The sequence below is a fragment of the Chanodichthys erythropterus genome, chromosome 1 (assembly GCF_024489055.1).
Source record: "Chanodichthys erythropterus isolate Z2021 chromosome 1, ASM2448905v1, whole genome shotgun sequence".
Lineage (NCBI taxonomy): Eukaryota > Metazoa > Chordata > Actinopteri > Cypriniformes > Xenocyprididae > Chanodichthys > Chanodichthys erythropterus.
Window position 1 is genome coordinate 2,962,612 of NC_090221.1, and position 21,045 is coordinate 2,983,656.

The following is a 21,045-nucleotide window of genomic DNA, read 5'->3' on the forward strand; positions in this document are numbered from 1 at the left end:
CAAAATTTGAATTTACCTCGGCATAGTTGTATAACAAGAGTTCAGTACATGGAAATGACATACATTGCGTTTCAAACTCCATTGCTTTCTCTTTCTTATGTAAATCTCATTTGTTTAAAAGACTTCCGGAAAACACACGGATTTCAACATAACACTGACTGTTACGTAACAGTCGGGATCAATTATATGTATGCCCCCAATATTTGCATATGCCAGCTCATGTTCAACGCATTAGACAAGGAAAGGCAGATATAAGGTCTGGATCTGTGCATAGACTAGGTAAGCAAGCAAGAACAACAGCGAAAAATGGCAGATGGAGCAATAATAACTGACATGATCCATGATATCATGATATTTTTAGTGATATTTGTAAATTGTCTTTATAAATGTTTCGTTAGCATGTTGCTAATGTACTGTTAAATGTGGTTAAAGTTACCATCGTTTCTTACTGTATTCACGGAGACAAGAGCCATCGCTATTTTCATTATTAAACACTTGCAGTCTGTATAATTCATAAACACAACTTCATTCTTTATAAATCTCTCCAACAGTGTGTAATGTTAGCTTTAGCCACGGAGCACTATCAAACTCATTCAGAATCAAATGTAAACATCAAAATAAATACTATACTCACATGATCCGATGCATGCAGTATGCATGACGAACATCTTGTAAAGATCCATTTGAGGGTTATATTAGCTGTGTGAACTTTGTAAATGCACTGTAATATAGTCGAGAGCTCGTGTGGCAGGGAGCACGCAAATTAAAGGGGCGGCGTGCTGCCAAAATCAGTGTATAGTTAATGATGCCCAAAATTGGCAGTTAAAAAAAAAAAATCTATGGGGTATTTTGAGCTGAAACTTCAGACACATTCAGGAGACACCTTAGACTTATATTACATCTTGTGAAAAAACATTCTTGTGCACCTTTAAACACTTACATAAACTAACAACATCTTTCCCGTTACTGAAAAACACATACAATAACACTTTAATCCCTAAATTTACTCTTCCAATGCAGTCCCTTGTAAAGCATGCTGGGAACTACGGATCCACTGCACAGTTAGTTATGTCAACAATAATGTGTGCGTTTCACACATCAATGTTAAGTTGACTGAAAAAACGCTTACTAAGTAAAGCTGACAATACTCAATTTTAGTAGAAACAACGCAGTTAAATTACGTTCATGTAGTTACATGAGTTTTTAAAGTAATGTGAACAAGGGTGGTTTGAGTGAAACTAGCAACAGTGAAAGTTCATTTTTTTTGAGTGCATAAGAAAAAATCTTACCAACCCCAAACTTTCGATTGGTGGTGCATGTTGTCTACACTGGATATGTTTACATGCACCAATTTTCGTCAATCCGAATGAATCGAATCTGATTGCAGATCTGTTTGCATGTACTCTAAACATCGTAATCTTATTCAAATATCTGTTTATATTCATTTTATATACATTCTGATTAAAACTTTTGCGCACATGCTCTGCACTTTCTTATGGAAAAAGCTTATCTGATGCGATGCCAGTTCCGTTTTTTCGTAAGTTGAATACAGAAGGCGGTCTGGCGGAAGCTAGATATTTTACTTCATTATTTATTAAGTTTTTTTTTTTTTTTTTTACACACGCATCGCTTCACTTCAGAAGGCTTTTATTAACTCCCTGTGGAGTACGCTTATGATGAATGGATGCAGTTTCTTCAGCTCATACTCATTGGTCTCATTCACTGCCATTTTAAAGCTCGGATGCGTCAGGATATTTATTAATATATCACTGATTGTGTTCATCAGGAAGAAGAAAGTCATACACACCTAGGATGGCTTGAGGGTGAATAAAGCTCAGGCAAATTTTCATTTCAAAATGAACTAATCCTTTAATCTTTAGCAAATCTCTAAATGATATTCATTTTCATACTGTGCATTATAATATGATGCCTTGTAACTAAATTATGTATAATATTTTAATATCAATGATATATCAGTTATCAGACATTGCATAAATTAATCATTCCCAATATTTTAATATTAGTGCATCCCTAATGTCCAGTTCTTTCTTCCATATTGTTAGTCTTTTAATCTCTACTTGATGCCCTGGCTAGTTTTATAGGCCAGGGGATAATTGATTTACTAGTTACCCACCATCAAGTGCTAATGTTTCCTAAAATGGCTTTTATAGAGCAGTGTCCTGTGTGGCGCGGCCTTTAGGTGAAGCATGTCACGGCACAAGCACTATTACTCAGGAAGTCAGATATCATCAACACGTCTGGAGTCCCACTGAGCTGCAGGCTGGATTCAATTGACCACGGTTCAAAGGAAGATAAAGGCTAATACAGAGGCCATTTACTGTCCGAAGTGACAGTGCTGGTGATTTTGAGTAATGTTGTGGTTTGAATGTATAGAATTGCTTTGGATAAAGCTTTAAAAATATGATTTAAATATATTAAAAAATCCACATGGATGGCAGTTTCCCAGCAGAACATTGCCCAAAGCATCACACTGCCTCCACCTTCTTCCCATAGTGCATCCTGGTGCATTAACTTCTTGAGTGATTTTGAGCTACAGGAGCTCATCTGTTGGATCGGACCACACGGGCCAGCCTTCAATGAGCCACGGCCGCCCGTGACCCTATTCCCGGTTCAACACTGTTCCTTCCTTGGAGCACTTTTGATAGATACTGACCACTGCAGACCGGGAACACCCCACAAGAGCTGCAGTTTTGGAGATGCTCTGATCCAGTCGTCTAGCCATCACAATCTGGCCCTTGTCAAACTCTCTCAAATCCTTACGCTTGCCCATTTTTCCTGCTTCTAACACATCAACTTTGAGGACAAAATGTTCACTTGCTGCCTCATATATCCACCCACTAATGAAGAGATGATCAGTGTGATTCACTTCACCTGTCAGATAATGTTATGCCTGATCAGTGTATGTATACTATATAATGTATATAAATGCCCATGTCGTATTCTATTTTATTTCAATACATATTCACTAAAATCCCAATTAGTTCTATTTATTTTGCGCTGCCATTGCGTTCATACCATTATCTTTTATGAGTGCTATAATCTCAAGCGTCATATTACTGCAGGCAGAATATCTCCCACTCTACCATGAGCTTTATTTTCATGTGGCTCTTCAATCCTGTTTTGTAGTCATGTTAATTGGCTAATATTTATTCTTTTAATAGTAACTCAAAACAAAACCCATTTAACAGCACAAATGGTGTTGACTTTATGGTTGTGGCTGGATCTGGGATGCACACTGAACACATCCTCCTCCTGAAGATTTTTATGTTAGTTCTTCTGGCTTGTATTCATCATCTTAAAAATAAAAAAAAAAAAACAGCAGGGAGCATTTTTACTGACCCCCATTAGTCTTGACGCTTTGTAGTTGTTGTATACTGGCTAATAAACAAATCCTACAAAACATGGCTGCGGGTCTCAAGATGGCAGCCGCCACAGGAGGGTTCATGTCTCTTACGAGACCACACTTTGGTGATTAAATAGACTATTTGTAGTAGTTCGCTTTGATGTCTGCACCAGTTTATGCTTTGCAAAATAGGGTGTTTGTGCGTATATTGTTGAATAAAGTCGTTATTTTTGTTTTGTTTTTGCACACAAAAAGTATTCTCGTCACTTCATAACATTAAGGTTGAACCACTGCAGTCACATGACTGATGTCTTTAGTACCTTTCTGGACCTTGAAAGTGTTGATTATATTGCTGTCTATGGACGAGTCAAATACCTCTCGGATTTCATCAAAAATATCTTCATTTGTTTTCTGAAGATAACGAAGGTCTTACGAGTGTGGAACGACATGAGGGTGAGTAATTAATGACAGAATTATCATTTTTGGGTGAACTAACCCTTTAAGTGTTGCATTTGGGACAAGGTGTAGCTTTTTCTAGGCTGAAGTCTTTGTCATTATTCAAGTGAGAGGGTGTCATTTTAAATATATTGTTCAAAATAAATTTTATTTAAAGTTGGCGTGAAACATAAGTTGTGATTATGCTGCGTTCACACCCTGTCTAACTGTAATTACAAGATGGCAACCCATGGCATTTGTACCCGGAGCTGTTCACGTCCTCAGACTCTGATTTATGTGTATATATCAACACTATCAACGGCGAAAATAATCTGCAGCAGTCAGGTGGTACAACTACAGCTTAAAATGTTTTTTAAGTTCATTATCATTGTAATGATATGTGCTTTGAGACATGAGGTAATTTAACACTGTCTCTCGTGATGCTTTGCAGAATCTGCTGTGTGTTCATGTGTTTTGAAGGAGGTGTGGCTTAGGAGACGCTCTGAAGGGAGGGCGGGATCTCATGCTGTCAAAGCAAGCTGGCTATCAGTGTCCGACTCCGGTTTGAACAATGTAAGGCTGAACACCGTTACTGACAATCCTCATTTTGGCTGCGTGAGATTCTCCAGCTTTGTTGTTGAGCTGTTAAAGCTCCGCCCTCTTCTGGAAAGGGGGCGGGAGCAGCAGCTCATTTGCATTTAAAGGGTTAGTTCACCCAAAAATGAAAATTCTGTCAGTAATTACTCAACCTCATGTCGTTCCACCCCTTAATTCATCTTCAGAACACAAATTAAGATATTTTTGATGAAATCCGATGTGAATTCTCCATCGCCAGCAAGATAATGAACACTTTCAATGCCCAGAAAGCTACTAAAGACATACTTAAATCAGTTCATGTGACTACATGGGTTCAACCTTAATGTTATGAAGCGACAAGAATTCTTTTTATGTGCCAAAAAAACAAAATAACGACTTTATTCAACAATATCTAGTGATGGGTGATTTCAAAACACTGCTTCATGAAGCTTTACGAGTCTTTTGTTTCCAATCAGTGGTTTACTATTTGAATATATTTTAGAATGTAATTTATTTATGTGATGCAAAGCTGAAATTCCATCATATTCAGTGTCACATGATCCTTCAGAAATCATTCTAATATGATGATTTGCTGCTCAAGAAACATTTATTGTTATCACTGTTGGAATTGTGGAAATGGTGATTTTATGCATGTATACTTTTTGCTTCATGCATTTTTACAATGCAAAAATAATTGAATAATTAAATACATACATAATTGTTTGTTTTGCCATCAAAATTTTGTAGTGTGTATTTAGTTTATTTTTCTTTTTCTTTGGGTCAAATCTGCAAAACCCAATCTACATTTATTTGTAAATATTTTTAGACAGGGCTGCAGCATGTCAGTTCATTCTGTAGTTTAATGCAAACTTGAGCAAGTTATGACAATAATAGACCCAGGTTTCTCACTTGAAAGCTGTATATTGGCTCTGAACTGTATAAGTGTGGTGCTCAGTGTTGTGTTGTTGAGATCAGGGCTCTCTCTAGAGACGTCTTCCATTCCACACAATTGGAAAGCACATTGCAGGTGATAATCGGCGCTCTAAACAATATTCTGATACGCCGCGTGCCCTTTCTGTCACTGCGCTGTGTTGTTTCTATGACAGTGACATATGAGGATAATAACTGCAGATAAAAAGGCCATTTTGGAGGCACTTCCACATCAGAGGCCAGGCCGCAGGTTGTTTCCTATGGTAACAAATGCTGCAGAGAATCGAGCGCCAATTCTGTTAAAATAATGCTCATCATTATAATGATTTGCTCCAGAGGCAAAGCATTTTTTACCAATGTAGCGTTCAATCGGAAATGCTTTTTTTTTTTCAAACGCAATATAAAGAATTGCATCTCGTATACTTAACTACCTTGTTATGTTTGAATAGAGCCATTGTATTCAGAACATTAAACATTATATTATCGAATGTTTTTGTTTATGAATTCAGCTGTTGGTTTGTTGATCTTCACGGCGGAGGTTGTAGCTGTGGATCTTGTGGTTGTTTTGAGCTGCTTGTCATGTTGGAGATGAATGGTGTTAGATGGGCTGATTCGTAATCTCCTCATCTCCTGATGGTGGTCCGTTGGCGCTGTCTGATAAGGCCGTGTTCATCAGAGGAGGTCCACTGATCTGTGCCATCTGTGGCACGCTGCTCCTGCACCTTAATGCCAGTCTCAGGAATAATAATGTTTGCAAAAGTCACGTTGAGAAATCTGTTTGTATGATATTTTGAAGAATGGAACAAATCAGTTTTGAAGAATATCCTGGCCACTATATTCATTTTGCATTCATGCATTTGACAGATGCTTTTATCCAAAGAAACTTACATTGCATTCTAGGTATACATTTTATCAGTTCATGCATTCCCTGGGAATCAAACACATGTCTTTGGCGTCTGAGCCACAGGAATATTTTTCAATATGTGACTCTGGACCACAAAACCAGTCATAAGGGTCAATTTTTTATTATTATTAACTGATTTATACATCATGAAAACTGAATACATAAGATTTCCGTTGATGTATGGTTTGTTAGGATAGGACAATATTTGGTCAAGATACAACTATTGGAAAATCTGGAATCTGAGGGTGCAAAAAAATCAAAATATTGAGAAAATCACCTTTAAAGTTGTCCAAATGAAGTCCTTAGCAATGCATATCCACTCACAAAAATAAATTTTTGATATATTTATGGTAGGAAATTTACAAAATATCTTCATGGAACATGATCTTTACTTAATATCCTAATGATTTTTGGCATAAAAGAAAAAATGTATAATTTAACTCATAATTCAGTCCCTCTAGTTTTTCATGATGCCATGATTGCTAATTGCAACACGAAATCAACAGAATGTCGCATTTTTTTGCAATACTGCATAATTCACACTTCTACCATGAAAGAATCGCAAAAAACGAAATCACAAAAAATAAATTATGGAAATGATACCTTATTTAAAGTTGTAATGCATTATTTTCACAAGGAAACGGAGCAGAGAAACAGTGTGAAACTGAAAACGAAAATTTCTCACTCGCTGTTTCACATAAGTGCCCAGGACCGGGCAAAGCGGTTAAGAAACATGGATGAATGACCAAATAAAAAGTATTACATGCTTGATAGCACTAAAAAGAGTTATTAAAGCACTGTATAATGTGAAAGAGAACTCAATTCGGTACTGACATACTGACCGATTTCAGACTGGCTGTGGATTTCTGTGCGTATTCTTGTGTCCTGTCAACGTGTGAGTACTGAATTTTGTTCTCTTTCTTGGCTTATTCCACATGATCGGTCAAATACACACAAAATTATTTCAAAATGTCCAAAATGTTTGGATTTGTGCCAGTATTTGGATCTTAAAGTGATAGCAACATAATTTACAACAACAACAGGGAAAAAAAGAAAGAACTGTTTGTATCTGCATCTTTGTTGCGGGTTGATTATGATTTTGGTCATAATGCCCACCCTAAGTGATAGATATATACTGTATAGATATGTATATAGATATATATGGCCATGTTATAACAGAGAATTCGGTAAGAGACAAAAATAAACAACATTGATACATTTTGTTTGTCCTTTGTGTCATGTAAATGCAATATCCTAATTATTAAAAAAAAAAGATTTTTGTTTTTAATGCAAATGTCTGGGAATGCTGTATTTTATGTAGCTTTAAAGCCACTTATTATTTTTTGTTAAATGGAAAACAGCAGCTTGCTCATTCTTCAGAGTCTTCCTTTTTCATGTTCCAACAAGGAAGAAAGTAAATCAGATGGGTTTGGAACTACATGAGGGTGAGGAAATAATGACAGTTTTCATTGGGTGAATCAATAATTTGAAAAAATTCCACTGTAATGAAGACTCTCCACTAATTTTAGCCTGCAGTTCTTTCTGATCCTTTTAGATGCTTGCAATTTGAAAGCCTTTTAATTCGTTCTTATACCATTGTAAGCCTATGCCATAAAACACAAATGCAAGCACCACTTATGAAACATTACTTCCAGCAACACTTTTTCTAAAAGAAATGTTTGAGAGAGGCTAAAAGCTTTCCTTTCTGCACATTACAGAGGAAAATTCATTGAAAAAGCTTCCAGTCTTACAGTAAAAGCCTCTAATGTTGGTTCTCTACGGTTCTGAAGACCAAGCAGGCATTTGAGGTTTGGTCTTTATGGAGGACTTGGTACGTCTGGCCCACAATTTATAGTATCTTCTCAGACCATGAATAGTATGATAATTTGCCTCTCGCTGTAGAGAACAGGAGATTTCTTCTGCACCCGAGCCAGGATTTCTACTGCACAGAGAGAAAGAACATTTAACAGACTTGGCCTAAAATTCAACTTCTCCACTTTTTGTCTCTTAGTACTGCAAACAGTACATTCAGCTGAAGAAGATGGGAACTGTCCAGAGGTTTTCAAATGATACATTTGGTTAATGTGCATTGCACTGGTTTGGTGAATTCTTGAACATTGTATGTAGAGACGTTCCCTCGTTATACCCCGTCACTCAAAATCTGATCTCAAATGAGCTGTATCGCTGGGAAAAATAAGACATCATTCTGTTTAGAGAACTAATCAGTTTCTTGTTGCTAAAAATGGAGAGGAAAGAGTTTGTTTAACCGTAGCAGTGCATCCTATTATGAAGAAGATGAACTATTATCAGTGCATGAATCCGTCATTCAGAATGCCAACAATTATTATTTCCAGCATTATAAGCACAGAGCTTATGATAAAATAATGCACAATACTCGTGAGCTGAAATCCCCTAGGAAATGGATCACGTGAGCTCCACTGCCTTCACTCCCTATTGGTATTTTTAATGTACATGTGCACGTCAGCAGACGTTTAGTTGTTTTTGGCATGACTAAAATTTACAGATAAGGATATGTCCGTAAGAGCTATACATTTCGGCTTATTCAACTACAGACACTGTATCATTTGTGTCCACCATGTTTTCTCACTGACTCCAACTTGGAAACTCTGAGCTAGAAGAAGTTTCCCACTCGTAATTACAAATTTCTAGTGGTGTTCATGTGCGCTCAACTTGTAAATACTAACAAAAAAATCTTTACAAGACTTGAATGCACCAATATACCAAAATTTACACTGGCCCCACCACAGTAATAAATAATATATTTATTTGGCGTACTGTAGTTATTGTTTTTGACCCATGTCAAACTCGTATAAATTTTATATATTGTTAAAGAAAAGTAAACAGTACTAAAATAAGAACAAATAATCAAATTATGAGCAATAGCACAAATAAATACAATAGAACAAATATATAAATGAGATTATCAGTGCTTTTCAGGTAGATCTAACAGTAGTTTTCAGGTATAAAAATTGTATAAAGTGATCAAATGTAAAATAACACTGCAATCTTTGCTGTATAAGTTAATTGTAGATTAATCCTTATTAAAGTTACAAAAGTTATTCAGCCAGGAGCAGTGCGTGATTTATTTATTTTTTTTCTTCTTTGTACTTGTTTGATTAACATTAGTGACAGACAGCAGCAGGAATATTAGGCTGCTGTCACTTTAAGAGCTGCACAGATCCAATATACTGATCCACACGTTTTATTTCTCTACGATCACTTAAGACAGAACCGATTATGTTTACTAGGATACTCACCAATACTGGCATTTTCATAATTCTGCGTGAATCTGTCCATTGAAGTGAAAGAGAACTGAATTCAGTATTTGCACACCGTCTGTTGCATGGCTTTATGTGAGCACACTTCGGGTGTGTGTTGTGCGCACAAAACGTCTCACACAGCATGTGAGTACTGAATTGAGTTCTCTTTGTGTCTTGTTTTGCTTGAATATTCAAATTGTCAATGCTTAAAAACGTGCAAATGATAAACTTTAGTGACAATGCAGCACAGACCCGATCGTTTCCGTCTACTGTCCGAAGCATCTTTCATGCCTGCAGATCCATCCATCCATCCATCCATCCATCCATCCATCCATCCATCCATCCATCCATCCATCCATCCATCCATCCATCCATCCATCCATCCATCCATCCATCCATCCATCCATCCATCCATCCATCCATCCATCCATCCATCCAATCCGATGCAAAATGTCATTGATGCAGAATCCTGCTGTCATTTGTGGGCACTTGTTATGTCCAGTCAGAATGAATGAGTTTAAATTTAGCCAAAAATGTAATGGTGTAGTTGAATGTAGGCTGTTTTATCAACAGGTTGTGTTGGACAACAATGTGCTTGTTGTCTTATCTACCTATTTAAAGCCCCTCGATGTTCCATTATGTTGCTACCTGCTGACCTGCCTTCATACACAGTACTTCTGGGAATCATATAGGCTTGAAATACGCTATAGTGATGCACCTTGGTTTTGAGACGCAGTCATTGTCGTAATGGGATCATTAGTGCTTCCATAACAAGAACCTGGACAAATACCTAAGTACAAATCTCATGTCTGCTCTACTGTAGATAGCATGTGCAATAATTGAATAGATTGTGTATTTATTTTTCCCCCCAGTTTTGTAGTACTTAAGGAAGGTCAAGAGACATGCCTTGTTATGTTACATGTTATTTCTTGGCAATTCCAATCTCATTGACTAAATATACCCTCATATGAGATGCATCCTCTGCTTGATAGGAGGGAAGATGATGTCTGTTTCATGCTGGCCAGTGCTATTACTGAATCATTTTCATTGGGCCACTGACTGAAATCTAACCTCGTATGAATTCAAATGCATTTTTAATGTCCATTTTGTCCAAATGCAGTCTTATATGCCTCATAAGTTCAACACGCTGCTAACAGCCCTGCAAGCTACAGTCGAGTTTGAGGAATAGACATTATATAGTGGTGTTCATCATAAGGAAGGATTTTTTGCTAACGTTTTTCTGTCAGTTATGACGGCTGCGACCAATCACGTTCCTCTCCCTGCAGGCTCAACCTCAGACTGAAGACTGAACCATACTCGTTTGTTTTGGACACTTGACTACACTTGCTGCGTCTGAGCCACAAGATTAAATGCACACATTTGATTCAGCACACATAAAGACTGTGTAAGCAATTTTAGGTAAACTGACACTATACCGATGGGAATTAAACGTTTGTGCTTCTGTTCACTGATTATTATTCCATTAACAATAAGATCTTACTCTGAGCAGTTAATCCATGCATGCTTTTATTTTTTTTCTGACCTCATAATCAAGACTTTTCTCTGGTGATGCATGTGGGACATTTAGGGACCATTTATACAACACCATTTTCCACTAAAAACTGAAACTTTTAATGCGTTTTGGGGGTCTGAAATGGCAAATGGGTCTGAAATGGCAATGTATGTGCATGACGGTTTTTGACATATTAAATGTTCAGTCTATAGGCATAGTTTTTCTTTACAAAGTGACATCGCCATCTACTGGCCTGGCATGAATAATACAGCATTCTTAGTCGTTTTCGCAGATCCGTGTGAACGAGTATCATTTTGACAACGTTGCGAAAAACACAAAGGAAAAACGTTCCTGTTTTTGGTACATCATTGTCATGTAAACGTACCATAAATTCACAGACTGGACAAAGATGTCATGCTAATCAATATGTGCGCTCGCCACCAACTGGACAGCGGTGGTAATTACAGTTACTAGCTACAATAGATCACCCTCAGTGTAATCTGTCAAAATGATGGGCGACGTTTAGATTTTTCTGTCACATTTTAGTACATAATCCTATTTTACTACATGTACATGTTGAATAAAACATGCCCAAAGTATTTTAAACTTGCATTTACCTTGTGTGCCCCAGACTGTTTAATTAGAGATCTGAGATGCATGATTTGTTTTGAGATTACATGGATTTGTTCTGCCTTTGAATGGCCTTAAAATCTTAGATTTAATTTTTAAAACTCTGCAGATACCCAGTTATTCCATTTACACATTTATTTGTGCATTCTCATCTGTTTTCTTCTCACGTTTTTTGAGTTAAAATTTGTGTATTTAGGTCTGGCCAGCTAAGGTCTCTGGGGCAATGGTGACTGTTCCCATGTCAAGAGGTTAGAGTTCATCATTACGATGTTGAGGACAAAGTGTCAAAGAAGTGACGGGTGTGTCTTGGACATACTGCTATTTGAGGAAGACAAACCTCCACAAACTCTCTGAAGACAGCGCTTCTGTAGTGAAAACATGACATGAATTTCTGTCTAAACAGAGGTGGTTTTTTGATTGTATTATTGACTGACTCTTGATTTCATAACATATGTTTCCACAATGATGCTCTCTTTCTTAATCCTTATATCAAAGCATTCACAAACCAAAGTGATGAAAGAGGGCGCTCATGATTTCTGACATTTCAATTATAGATCTTAATGAAACCTAGATGTGTGATTACAGTTTTGAAACTGAAAAAGATAGTCAGAATGTACTGGATGGGTGGGTTAATTTATATCTTATATATTTTATTTCATAGTTTAAAAAGTAAATGTAGAACAGTTCAACACTTACACTCACCAAGCTTTCAGAAAGTTACTCGCCAGTTGGTCATTAGCTTAACGAGGAACTGCAGATTCACAAAAAATGTTCTTTGAAAAGAATGTAAGACATTTCTTATGATAAATGCTAAGAAGTTTGTAAGGATATTCCTATGTGCAATTCTTAAGAGGTTCTCTAATAAGAAAATTACAGGCTTTGGAGTTTCTGACTTTATGGCATTTCTTGCCAAAGACCCACTGATCAACTCAATAAAAACACACCATTATTTTGTTCTGCCTGCAGATTACTGTAATAATCACAATAAGCATGCACACTATTTTTGTCTCAAATAGCTTGACAGAAGTTCAGCACTTCCTAAGTTTTTTCCTTCTTTACAAACAAGCTGAAGAAACAAAATAAGAAAACAATATTGAATGTGTCTGTGAAGTTTCAGCTCAAAATCCCCCACAGATCATTTATTATAGCTTGTCAAATTTGCCCCTATTTGGGTGTGAGCAAAAACACACCGTTTTTGTGTGTGTCCCTTTAAATGCAAATGAGCTCCGCTTTCCAGAAGAGGGCGGAGCTTTAACAGCTCAACAACAACAAAGCTGGAAAATCTCACGCAGCCAAAATGAGGAAAGTGTTCAGCCTTACATTGTTCAAACCGGAGTCGACACTGATGGAGAGACTCAGGAAGAAGTTACAACTTTTAGACGTTTCTGAATGGTTAGTGGATAAATTGATGTAGTTGCTGTGGAGTTGATTCAACTCATCCACTAGCATGTGCCGTCATGTTCATCTTTTGTGCAAAACCCATATGGATGCAGGCTATCCATGCTAATGAGACTCTAAATAGTGTTCAGTGCAGTTAGCATGCTTTGCTTGAACTTTTGCCATGGCGTTAGAACTGGTACACGTTTTCGCTTGCGAAAACAAAATGGCGGCTCTGTGGGTGGAAACATGCAGATTAAGGGGCGGTAATATTATAATAAGATCCCCTTCCTATGTCACTAGGGGAGCAAAATCTGAGCGCCTCGTTTTTTCACATGCTTTCAGAGAAAGGCTTGCCAAAACAAAAATACTAGGTTGTCCTTTTTTTTTCAAAACGCTTTCTAGATGCACCGGTTATAGAACTTGAACACGGAAAAAGTCCATTTTTTACGATATGTCCCATTTAAACGGCAAAATAGCACTTAAGAATAATTGTATTCTTAAGAACGTTTTGTGAGATGTTTATCCAGGATGTTTAAAGTTTCTTCAGAACATATGTGGAATATTCTTCAATTTAAGCAACTGATGCAAAAATATGAGGAACAAAATAACAATTCATCTTCACATTTTTGTGACAGGTGCCGTTTCACTGAAAGACTGGATAAATGCATTTTGGCAATTGAATATGTTTCTTGGTGAATTTAGATTGCCTTCTCCAAGACATTTACTATGCTGTTGGAAAGTGTGGTTTCTCACTGATCATTTCTCACTAATGATAAGACGGAAAACCTGAGCTGTTTCATGGAGATATCTCAGTCTCCCTTAATGTCCAAATGCAGCTAAGTCTGTATTGTTTTCTTCACAGGGTGCCGTCACCGGGAGATTGAGTGTCTGGTTAACACATGATGTTCAAGGACTACAGATCTGGCCGAGCTGTAGGTGAGTTGATATGCATTCTGCTGATGGAGGTTCTGTCTGCTTGATGTACCATCAGAGACACTTTAAGCTTCTCATTCACAGTCAGAGTGTAGATCTCACGAGCAGGAAAAGGATTTGTTGGCAAGATCTCTGCTGCACACCTGATAAGACTGTCAGTGAAAGGCTGCTTCTCAATAATAAGGGGTTTCTCCTCAAGTTCTTTGGCATTTATTTTGTCACGAACAGGTGGAAATGTCTGCTGGATCACCTCCATCACTTTTCAGTTCTTGTTTGCGCTTTCTAAATGACAGGAAGTTTAGATTTCAGAGCCCGCCGGAACCTTTTATCAAGTTTTGGGAGATTAAGCTGAAAGGTGAGGCTGATACTGCTTCAGATGTGTTTTTCGAGCCAAGAGAAAAGTATAGGGTTTAATCTGATATTAGAGTGTATAAATAGCCCAAATGTTTTAATGCCAGTGGAGGACTAGTGCATTTCAGAGGATAAATCATAAAAGCAGAGTATTTTTATATGAGATGCCAGGTAGCCAGATGGACATTCTGTTGTCACAATCTCTTGTGTAAACCCTATTTGAACTCTGTCCTTTTGAGCTTTTTCTGTGAGATAAAAGCTTTGTGCTTGTTAAACCAACCAATCATTTTTTTGCTAAATGCATTCAAAAATGTCTTAACTCAATTTTGAGATCTGACATTCAGCATGACGGACAGGTCTACAATCACACAGGAGAATAAATGTTAGAATTCTTGATGGCAGAATTGCCGGACGACTGTGAGCAAATTAATTTCTTGAACTCATGAGGAACATGAGTGTGTCCTTTCTTATTAGGCTCTGCGTGGCTTGTGTTGAATCTGGAGGCAGGTGTCCTGGCCGTCCTCCCCATAGGTGATCGGTTTGCGCCGCACAGTCCTGCTGCAGATTGTCTCATTTACACAGGAGCTTTTCTTCCACTTTCCCCTTATCTAGCCCAGCACACAGAAACTGTTGACTGATGACTTCCTCTTTTCCACAATCAAGGACAGGCGATCCAGGAATGTATTTTAGTGGTAATGCCAACTATACTATATGCCATTACAAAAAAGAGAACCAATTGTACAAAGTTTAAATATATTAAAGTCGACATGAAATCCAAAGTGTACCGAAAGGGGACATATCATAAAAATCAGATTTTTACCATGTTTAAGTGCTATAATCGGGTCCCCCGGTGCATCTACCAACCCAGAAAACATGAAAAAGGACAATCCAGTAACTGTGTTTTGGAAAGCCTTTCTCTGTAAGCATGTGAAAAAACGAGCTGCTCAGATTTTGCGCCCCTAGTGACATAGGAAGTGGATCTTATTATATTATTACCACCCCTTAATCTGCACGTTTCCACCCACGGCACCACCATTTTGTTTTCGCAAGAGAAAACGTGTACCAGTTCTAACGCCATGGCAAAAGTTCAAGCAAAGCTTGCTAACTGTTCTGTCGTTGGCTGCACAGATGAGCACTGAACACTATTTAGAGTCTCATTAGCTTGGATAGCCTGCGAGTTGATCCTGGCAAACTTGACGATGAGCACATGCTAGTGGATGAGTTGAATCAACTCCACAGCAACTACATCAATTTAACCACTAACCATTCAGAAACGTCTAAAAGTTGTAACTTCTTCCTGAGTCTCTCCATCAGTGACGACTCCGGTTTGAACAATGTAAGGCTGAACACTTTCCTCATTTTGGCTGCGTGAGATTCTCCAGCTTTGTTGTTGTTGAGCTGTTAAAGCCCCACCCTCTTCTGGAAAGGGGGCGGGAACAGTAGCTCATTTGCATTTAAAGTGACACACACAAAATGGCATGTTTTTGCTCACACCCAAATAGTTTTGCTTTGCATTATTCCATTACAAGAAGTTGAAGGTCTGCAATTAATTTAGTGCTTCTTTGCCTTAACGTTAAATCCTCCATTGCAGTGAGTTCTAAAAGTTCACAAAAACAAAATCTGATTCAGTCCTATAATTTGCCTCTTGAAAATATGAGCTAAATCTGCCTGGTTTTAAAAGAGCCAAAACACCAAATGGCACAGAACTGCAACTCGGCCTGCCAAATTCAAAGCCGTTAAAATAGCTTTTAACTGGCTTTCACCACAAAACCTCTACAGTCCAGAAGCCGCCCTCGCCGGTATCAGCATTGTGAACTGGAACACAGTGTCCTGAAGTCCTTGAGTGATAAAGTGAGGATTTCTGCTGCCGTTCAGGTGCGTTGGAGACGCTCACTTCAGGTATTTTTCTGGTATAGGTCCTAATGCAGTTTTAATATTGACATTCTCTCATCTTATCCACCACCCCCTCACCCTTGCCTCCTTAAAGCCAAGACACACCAAGCCAAATGTATATTTTTACAGCTGCATGCCACATTTATTTCCCTAATTGCATAAAAATTATTTAAACTCCGTGCCAAATACATAAGTAAGCTCATTTTACCTCTGAAAAATCATCTTGACAGCTGTTTGTATTCCCTTCGGCTTTTGAATAGTCAGAGCTAATTGTAAAGAATGGCAAAAAAAAAAAATTCCCTAAAAATGACTGAATGACTCCAAACCGACAGTGAGCTTTAACTCAGTTACAGTGTCATTAGTGCTGCTGAACAGGCCAAATATGAAAATGTAAGTGAAAATTAAATTAGAAAATCTATCCATTATCTTAATAACAACTTAAAATAACAAGTGCTCCAAACATCTGTTTATTCTAAAACAGCTTTGATTAATTGCTATGTTCAGTTGCCAGTTTTAAATATTCACATTGCTATATTTACCAGACATTGGCATGACGTGGGTTATATTTTTAAACCTTCATATACTTTTTATGATGTTGTCTTTTTTTGCATTTTTATATTAGTTTTAAATTTACATTTATGCATTTAGCAATTACTTTTATCCAAAGCGAACTACATTGCATCAGTCCATGCATTCCCCGGGAAGCGCCATGCTCTACTGTGCATACTGGAATGCCTGTATTTTATGATTTCAGTGCAGTGAATTGCCCTGTATGTATTTGAAATTCTCTTTGTGTCTGATTTCCAAGGCCTTCAGGATTTATATTTAGGTGCAACACTTTTAAGATACGAGTTGGACCAAATAATGGGCAGAATTCCAGTTTAGCTCTTGGGATTTTAATTGCTTTAGTGACGCAGTGATTGAGGCTTGAGCAGTTTTTTCCCCTTCCATTTACCCCGTTTTTTCCCCCAATGAAAGAAAGACATCCTTTAAAGTAAACAGATTCATTCCTTTTAATTAAATGTGTGGCTTTCTTGACTAGAACCTAGGTAATTTGCTTCCAGCTAATGCAATATTTTTATTATTTTTTCCAGTGCTCATAAAATAAGCAACTTACAGAAAGCACATGGTTGTTTGAAATCAGGACAAAAGGAGTAGAGTCAGTCCCACAACTTGGCATGAATTAAATAAGAGCACAGACCAGCTTTTAATCATTCTCTGTGAGGTGAGAGAATTCATTAGATGCTGTCTTGAGAAACTTTGGCCTGTTTCTATTGTGTTCATCTTATTAAAACATGAACGCCATATTTGTGACTAACAGAAAATGGGTAATAAACAGACACACTTCCAAAGACCGAAGAAAAGCATCTGTCTCGCACAGCAAGTCACATTATTGTGGAGAATCAGGATGAAAATGCATGTTACTGTATTTGCTGTTTTTCAGCCAAAGGCAATCCGCTCCAGCCAGGGGCATCGCTGGTGTCTGTGAGAAGAGGGAACTAGCTCACCTTTGTAAAGGTGAATCATCTGTCAAACACCTACAGCTCCATTACCACCAAATAAATGATAGCCGCAGATGGGAACGAGGCAACATGGTTAGATCTTCTTTTTTGTCTTTTTCCCAAAGTATGAGTTTAAACAGAAAAAAGCCAGATGCTATCAAATTATTAGTGATAACTGTACCTGTTGGCAGTGGTTTAATATATGATGTAGCATGCTGAAATTCGAAGGGAAAAAGCCTGTTCGCTTAGAGTAAATGAAAGGAAAGTGCAATGCTCAGACAGACTTTGATTGCTCTTATTGAGCTAATTTACAGATAAGAGCCGTGACATGCAAGGAAGCTCTTATGTGAAACCCTGTCTTTAAAGAACTATTGTTTTTCACTTAGGCTTAATAACATATTATAGTAACATATCAAAGTCCATGTTTCCAGTGCTTTTAATGTGTCACTTTGATGCTGTGATATGTAATTGCCTCGCTGCACAAATGACTCAGGCGCAGCTTTGGAATATTTTTACGCGACTAAAACAGCGCCATGCCACATTTATTTCCCTAATTGCATGAAAACTGTTTAAAATGAGTGCCGAAAACATAAAAATGCTCATTTTGCCTCTGAAAAATCATCTTGACAGCTGTTTGTATCCCCTTTGGCTTTTGAATTGTCAGAGCTAATTGTTAAGAATGGCAAAATAAACAGTTCATAATGAATATGCCAATGCTTGCATCCATGCACATCAAATTTTCCGTAGGAAAGCGGCTGCCAAAAACGATGGCCAATGTCGACTTCCGTGAAGCCGAAGGAATAAGGCAACTTTGTCAAGCTAATTATATTTGCATCCAACATCAAAGTATATAAATATACTCTTAAGCAGCACATTCAATCTACTGTAGATATTTAAACTACCCATCTACATTCTTGACTTTTAGTATGCTAATGCACCCAAATGATATAAAGTCTTGATTGTTTTCCCCCGAGGTTGTTGGTCGGCAGCGTTCATCAGGTTTAGCAGCTGTAGCAGGCCGCGGTTTCCACCCACACTCTTATCATGCTTTTATGAGAGCGTTGTAATGTCAAATGCTGTGCTCACAACACCGTTCTCCACTGCTCTCCTCCTAACCGCGACGCACAGTAGAACTGTAAATTCCTGCTGAATGTGTTAAGACATCTGTTATGTCCTTAGCTCTAAAAAGTAACCCTGGCTATGCCGCACAGTTCAGGCTTGAGATTCTGAGCTGTAAACATGGAGGTGTTAAAGTTCCAGCAAGCCAAAGGATTATTTAAGCTCTCCTGGACCCCCAGTATGCTGACAGTCATTTGTTCTTCTCATAACACAATGTTGCACTCAGATTGTTATGAGGAAAATAGAAATCGTATCGAAGAAAAACAGCTTAGGTTTTTATTTGGTTATATTCTGGTCGCCAACATTGCTTTGTTGGTTGGAGATCTTTTTTTATGCATTGCATTCTATTTTATGAAGTTGAAGGTCACCCAAAAATCAAAATTATGTCATGATATCCCTTTAGATTTTCATAAAGTGTGCTTGCTTCAATGCTTGTATGTGTATAAATATATATATTATTTATTTTTATTTTTTTATCTGGCAGAACATTAGTTAGCAATTCCCTTGTCCACTGCAATGAATGGTCTGTTCTTGTGCATTATTTAAGAGGCCTTAGGGTTTTAATGTGGATCCTGTTGGCAATGTGGATACTGTATGGCAATTAGCCCTTGAGTTTAACTGTTGCTCTGCTCCCTCTACTGGTACATACTCCAACAATATAGGTGCTCTTAAAGGGATAGTTCACCCAAAAATGAAAATTCAGTCATCATTTACTCACCCTCAAGTTGTTTCAAATCTGTATATTTGGAAGAATGTTTGCAACATTGAGTCCCCCATTGACTACCATAGTATTTTTTTCCTATAATCTAAAAATGCTGTGTTAAAACAACCCAAGTTGGATTGAAAATGATTCAAACCCAGAGATTGGGTTGTTTTAACACAGCAGTTGGGTTAAATGTTTGCTCAACCTGCTGGGTAGTTTTATTTAACTCAACTATTGTTTAAAATTACTATATTGCTCACTTAAAAATAACCCAAAGTATGTTGGAAATTAACATTTATTAATATGTTTAATAAATTAACATTTATTGATGAAAAATAAGTAAACAATAAACATTTATTAAATTGCTTATTAATAAATGTTCACCTTTTGATTATTATTGTTGCATCTAGTAATTATGTGTCTGATTTTTAATTTCCAACCTATTTTCGGTTCATTTTAAGTCAGCCATATAGTCATTTTTAAACAATAGTTGGGTTAAATAAAACTACCCAGCACATTGGGCAAACATTTAACCCAACCGCTGGGTTAACCCTTAAATGCATACCTCGGGTCTTTAGTGACCCGGGACATCATTCACTACCCTCCTCCTCGTTCATTTTTTAAAGTTAGACATCAACCTTCTTGGTATTCCTCAATCAATTCATTATAAAGAATATAACAAAAAAAAAAAATAAAATTATGAAAGAATGCCGATTTTTGTACAAATTTTTTGTAAAAATTGTATAGGGTCACAAACGACCCGAGGTGTGTATGAGTGTATGTATATTTTTTCTTCACAACAATAATTGAATCTTAGATGACGGAATAAGTGCAATTCACCTTTATTCCACAAGGTGGCAATGTCTGATACACAATGCTGAAGTGACGACTCATTCAGACAGAAAACGAAATAATAAGAAAAACATGAAATGGCTCAGCGATTTACTGCAGAACAAGTTCTAAACACAATCAAATATGACTGTTACTTTTACTGGATGGATCGGGTGAAGTTGTTAGTGATGGAAATATTGATTTTGAAGATGTTGAAAATTATATAGTTTTGAGAATATGTTTGAGATCGCGAATGGGCTGATATTCGTGACCTCAAACATAAAACTAGCTTATTATTTGCTGAATTTACTGGGAAATGAGCTCTGACGAGGACAGTGATGATGGCATAAAAAATCTGCTCGAACGAAGCCCTTTCAAGCTCCAAAAGGTAAAAAGATAAGCTTTATTTTATTCTTCTGTAATTGTTACCCTAATGTCAGAGGAGTTTTATATTATCGCGACAGGTAGAGATCCATCAGTGTTAGATATAGATCTGGGTCGATAAAGACCCGAATATGTAAGAATGATTGGCGAAACAGTCATGCATTTAAGGGTTAAAACAACCCAATTGACCTTTCACAAAGACCCGCCCCCCTTAGTTACTGTTGCTTTGTCTGACAAGCCATGGCACTGCCACGCCACACACGCAGTGAAAAATATATCGTGGAGCAAAGAGGACACTGACAACACGTCGACAGAC

The 21,045-nt window shown here is 37.4% G+C and overlaps 1 protein-coding gene across 6 annotated transcripts in view; it reads left to right on the forward strand.

The window, feature by feature from the left end:
- The window catches only part of enox2 (ecto-NOX disulfide-thiol exchanger 2), a 274,309-nt gene that overhangs the window by 43,195 nt on the left and 210,069 nt on the right, over positions 1–21,045 (forward strand). Inside the window, exons 2-3 of one of the 6 annotated variants that reach the window (XM_067384994.1) lie at positions 13,876–13,949; positions 17,635–17,785. In XM_067384994.1, coding sequence (XP_067241095.1) covers positions 17,767–17,785 — 19 coding nt within the window. In that variant the 5' untranslated portion in view covers positions 13,876–13,949; positions 17,635–17,766. Of the gene's footprint in view, positions 1–13,875; positions 13,950–17,634; positions 17,786–21,045 lie in introns of those variants that run through there. The other 5 variants (XM_067385000.1, XM_067384992.1, XM_067384996.1 and 2 more) reach the window with 5 other exon arrangements.